General features: G+C 26.6%; 1 protein-coding gene across 1 annotated transcript; it reads right to left on the bottom strand.

The window, feature by feature from the left end:
- Nucleotides 1-1,085: 1,085 nt before the first annotated feature.
- On the bottom strand, nt 1,086-4,258 carry LOC112771760 (cytosolic sulfotransferase 15). The gene is made up of 2 exons (XM_025816573.2): nt 3,758-4,258; nt 1,086-2,223 (listed from the first exon to the last, which is right to left on the bottom strand). Exons 1-2 carry the CDS (start codon nt 4,170-4,172, stop codon nt 1,634-1,636), a joined length of 1,005 nt encoding a protein of 334 aa, XP_025672358.1. The 5' UTR covers nt 4,173-4,258; the 3' UTR covers nt 1,086-1,633.
- Between the last annotated feature and the right edge of the window lie 1,068 nt (nt 4,259-5,326).

Raw genomic sequence — 5,326 nt, forward strand, 5'->3', positions numbered from 1 at the left:
AATGGCACAAAAAATCTATTGAAAATGACATATGGGTTTTTTTTATAAATGACACAAAAAAATTTTAAAAAATCATAAATTCAAAAATCGTAACTCACTCAACCAACAAAATACATTTGAAATATGTTTTGAAACTAAAAAATACATTAATTTGTTACAAATAATACATGAATAATTGGAACTCTTATATATGAATTTAATACCACTCAATTAATTCAATGATAAGAAAAGTGCATTATTCATTTCAAAATGATAAAGAAATTTTTGGTAAATGACAAAAAATCAAAAGCTTTTAAAGGACCACAAGTTAAGAAACTTTCTCATCATTTTTAATTGGTTTAGAAATTTTTAGTGTCACGTTTAAAAAATTTTGGTGTTAAAAAAAAATTTTCTGTGTCACGGTTGAAAAATTTTGTTTCTATTTTTTTAATAAATTCTACACAATTCAAAATTCCTCTTACTCACCTTTTTTTTATATTTTCATAATTTTTCTTGTTTCACTTTCTTAATAAAAATTTGTGTCAATTAATAAATTTTAATGTCAAAAATAATTTTTTTTGTGTCACATTTAAAATATTTTGGTGTTATTTTTTTGATAAAGTTTACATAATTTAAAACTCTCTTTTCTTTTTATCATCATCATCTTCTTTTCATTTTTTTTCTTTTTCTTCTTTTTTATTTTTTCTATCTTGTATACCTTTTTATAATTCTTTTAATTTTATATTTTTAATACAAATTAAAATAAAAAAGAAAAAATTAAATAAAAAAGAAATAAACTTCAGAAAAAAGGAAAAAGAAAGAAAAAATAAAAAAATATAATAACAGTAACACTAATAAAAAAATAATAAAAAAAAAAACATACAAAAACAAAAGCAAAAATTAAAAAAAAAAATATTATGAGTAATTTTTATTGAATTTAAGCTAACGCAACATTGTGGTATTCGATATTAAACAGGGAATAGAAACAACACCACCCTCAGTCGCCGCAACCATTATAATAAATTATAATTAAAAGGGAAAAAAAATCCTAATTATCTGAAACCGAACACTTCTTCTCAAAAGAACCAATAATTAACAAAGAAACCAAACATCATATAACATAAACACGTTCCCCTAAAAATAATACAAAAAACAAAAACATAAACAAACCCTACACAATTCCCATCAAAATCATCCTTGATGGGAAGAATTGTAGACTGAGGCACCCAAATGGCCTTTTGGAACATCTAGTTCCCACCTCAATACCTCATTATTCAGATATTAAAGGAAAAGCTAAAGCAGCAACAACAGCATTATTTGTACCACATTATGTTCTTCCGGTATCAATTAATTAATCATTTTAAAAATTTGATATATGAGAAAGAAAAAAGATTGAAATATTTTTTTTAATCAATAATCAGTCAATATTTTTATTTCATAATTTTATTCATTTACTATTTTTTTTGACTGATTAATAATTAAAAAAATTAATTTCATAATAAAATTGTATTAAAGTACTTAATACACTAGTTTTTTAATATACTCAATTTTTAAGGTAAAAAATTAATTAATACCGGATAGATGAGCAAGCAAACTATATGAACATATAGTTCTTGTGTTACCAATAATATAGCCAACTTGTACATATATATAATTAAGAGTGCAATGCTTCAAATGAGAGGCCAGATCCATTCAACTTTTCTTGTAGAATCTTGGACAATTTCTCAACCATTGATGGGGAAAAATAGTTAATCCAATCCCCAATTTGAGCCTTCCTAAACAAGTACTTATTCTCAAAGTTACTTGCAAATGTTCCAGACTTGTTCACTTCCAATTCCCTCATATTTTCAAAGCTACACAGCTTGATTATACTCTCAATCAAACCATTATTCTCCTCCTCGATTGTGAAAGGGCACCCCAAAAACTCCCCCAATTTTTTCGCATGAAAAATTGTATCTTTTTTGAGATTTTCATACTTCAAGAAGAGTACCTTTTCTGGCCTAGCTGTGCTCTCATTCCAATAACCTAACATATGGTTCCAAGAAGGACCATACCCAATTTTTCCTTCACAATACATTTCAAAAGCTTCCTCTAACGTCAATGTAGGCAAATATTCCGGCTTGATTTTGTTGATGAAAATCCAAGTTGAGACAACTGTGTCCAAAGGGTTCCTGCAAATGTAGATTATCTTGCAATTGGAGTCCTTAATTGACTTGGCCAATGAATGGTATGGAATATGAGTACCTATGTTTCCAAAATGCAAATAAGATGATTAAATATAACAAAATACTTACTCAACAAAAATGGGTGTTTTAAATTGTACTATAAGATCATAATTGTGATCGCATTATCAGATCTGTTATATCTACCACTTTTATGTGCATCCATTATATATCTTTTATTTATAATGTTTAAAATTAGTTTATAAAAAATACAAAAGATCTTTTATACTATAAAAAAGTGTAAACAAAATAGTAGCATAAGTATCTTATCATTTTTATATTATAGTGAAAATTTAGATACAAAATAACAATATATAAAAATACATATTAGACCTATAATACTCTTTTGTTTAAATACCTTTATATCATGAAATCCACCACATGTGTCATGATAGATTTATCACTTCTACTCTTTATTATATTTTCTATATATTTTTACTTTGAGCCAGACTAATTTTCTTAGGTAGCGAGGTAGGGTTTGCTTAAGAGAATTGAAATTTAGTATTGTGTGTGGTGACTAGAAATTTTTTAAAATTTAAGTCTCTTCCGTGTCTTCAAAAAATTGAAACATAAGGAACTGAAATTTTAGAGACGAAGACGGAAACTCTAATAATATTTCTTTTTAAAAATATCTTAATTTAACTTTTCAAATTCTAAATCTATCCCAATCTCCATATTTATTTTAAATTAAATATAATACTAAGTCATAATTCGGTCCAATACATTTTACATTAAACACAATATAGATACTTAATTCAGTCTCAATCTCTCTCTCTCAAAAACAGTTTTACGCAGCGTTTGAAAGAGAGACTAAAACTAAAAGACAGAGACTGAAAGATAAAAATTAATAGACAGACACAAAAACAAACAAAATTATTCGAATATTCATTTTTTCATTCTCTCTTTCTTCTTCTCCCTTTTCTTTTTCAAAAAGTGCAGCGACGAGCAACAATGAAGACAGAGGACGAGCGGCGACAAAGGCACAATAACAAGAAAGAGTAGAACTTTGAAGACGGAAAAGAAAGTTGGATGAGTGGTATTTTTGTCAGAAATTATTATTTAAATTTCAATCCTCATCTCCAAAAGTTTCAATCTCCTATAATACTGAAAGAATTAAAATTTTAGAGACGAAAACTGAGATTTTAGTTCCAGTCTCTAACTACCAAACACAATCTTCGAAATCCCAATACCCTTACCAAACACTACCTTATATTGTTAGTCCATTCACTATTACAATTATATTAAATTATAATTGAGTATGATATACTGACACACATAATGTGAACATAAAATAATCACATTGAAACCGGATTGCAATGCCCACAGACTCAAATTCAAATAATTGTAAATATAGAAAGACAAGAATGATAACCAACAGCTAGAATACCCGTTGCAAAGGCCACAATCACAACACTAACACATTGCAACCACAACCTACAGATAAACAGTGGTCACACTTCACACAAGTCTAAGTAAGTTTAGGGTAGCATTATTTGACATAATAACTAAGCATATAATATATATAGCACCCATGAACAGAAATAAATTAAGTATACCAAATAGTCTTGGCTCAACCATGTTGGATAAGTCAGGAACGTGGTCAAATCTTCCACCATAAACTGTGTACTCAAGGAATGGCACAAGGACATGAGAATTGGAAGTGAGCAAAGGATGATTCTTCTCCGAGGGGGCGAATCGGCCGCGGTTGGCGATGGCGAAGGCTAGGGCTTTCAACCACGTTGTGCCTGATTTCGGAATGGTAGCAATAATGATATCAGTGTCCTTTGCTTGAAAGTGATTCTGGAATTTGGTTATGGATTGGATTTCTGCTGATTGGCACCAAAAATCTTGGAAAAAATAGAGATAACGTGTTCTCCATCCTCTCTCTCTTGGCAGGGAGATAATCATGTTCTTGCACTCTTGGCTTAGCAAATGCTCACCCTCAATGGGTTCCTCATCCTCCATAGACATAGTTAGTGTTGATGCAGAGTGAAAATTGGAAAGAATATAATGGTAGATAACTAGATATGGTTTAGCCTTGTAGTTATTGACATGATATATGCATGTGAATTTAGAACGTTACTGCAATTATTTATAAGAGCATTTAAGCTGTGGTCCAAAGTGGAAGAAGGAAGTTTTTATTATTAATTACTTCAGAAGAAAAACATAGGAGTTAGCAATTTTAATTTATATGGATTAATACTTTTAGTTAACAATTTAATATTATTAATTTAATAGTCTAACATTATATTTTTAGTTAATATTTTTAAATATTATTTATTAACTACTATTGATTAAAAATAATAAATTATATTAATTCTCTAACACTATTTGATCAACTTAAAATAAAAAAACTTTTTGAAAGTGTCTCATGTACGGAATATATTAAGAATAGTAGAAAAGAATATTAGTTTATATTTAATCTATATGTATTTTAGTGTGAAAACAATTATATATGGATGATTAGTTATATTATGTATTGTTATACGTTAAAAGTTATTAGATCATCTATTATTTTCAATAAAAATATTATAAACATCGAAAACCTATAGCCTATATATATTATATATATATATATATATATATATATATATATATATATATATATATATATATATATATATATATATATTCTCTTTTTAACATAGTAATCAATCATCATAAAAATAATTAAATTATTCGTGTACCATAATAATTAAACAGTTTCACAACAAAATAATTAAATTTTCTATGAATAAAAAAAGTAACCACAATATAATTGTGTTCTTGTATTTTATTATAAATGTAAACCTACTTTAATTATACTATATATAAAAAATTGATTATAAATATAAAAACAATTTGAGTATGAGTATAAAGGTTGATTTTTTTTAGAAATAATAGGTAATCAATATTTTTTTTTCTTTGTATGAATACTAACCAACTTTTCATTTTTCATCGTTAAAAATATCGGTCCCTATTTTAAACATGCAACATGAATTGTACTTTGAAGCCATTCAATGTAAGCCATTGATTAAAGGTTAGAAAATTTGTGGTCCTAAAATTTTTTAATATTTTATTTTAGTCCTTGTAGTTTCTTATTTTTATTTTGGTCAAAAAATAAAAATAAAAATATTTAATTTTAA

The sequence above is a fragment of the Arachis hypogaea genome, chromosome 18 (genome assembly GCF_003086295.3).
Source record: "Arachis hypogaea cultivar Tifrunner chromosome 18, arahy.Tifrunner.gnm2.J5K5, whole genome shotgun sequence".
NCBI classification, from domain to species: domain Eukaryota; kingdom Viridiplantae; phylum Streptophyta; class Magnoliopsida; order Fabales; family Fabaceae; genus Arachis; species Arachis hypogaea.

What these genes read in the sequence shown, in the direction of transcription:
- LOC112771760 (XM_025816573.2), bottom strand. Translation starts at nt 4,172, where the DNA reads ATGTCTATGGAGGATGAGGAACCCATTGAGGGTGAGCATTTGCTAAGC. An exon ending in GGTTGAGCCAAGACTATTTG is followed by an intron (nt 2,224 to 3,757) that starts GTATACTTAATT and finishes TTGGAAACATAG; the next exon opens with GTACTCATATTCCATACCAT.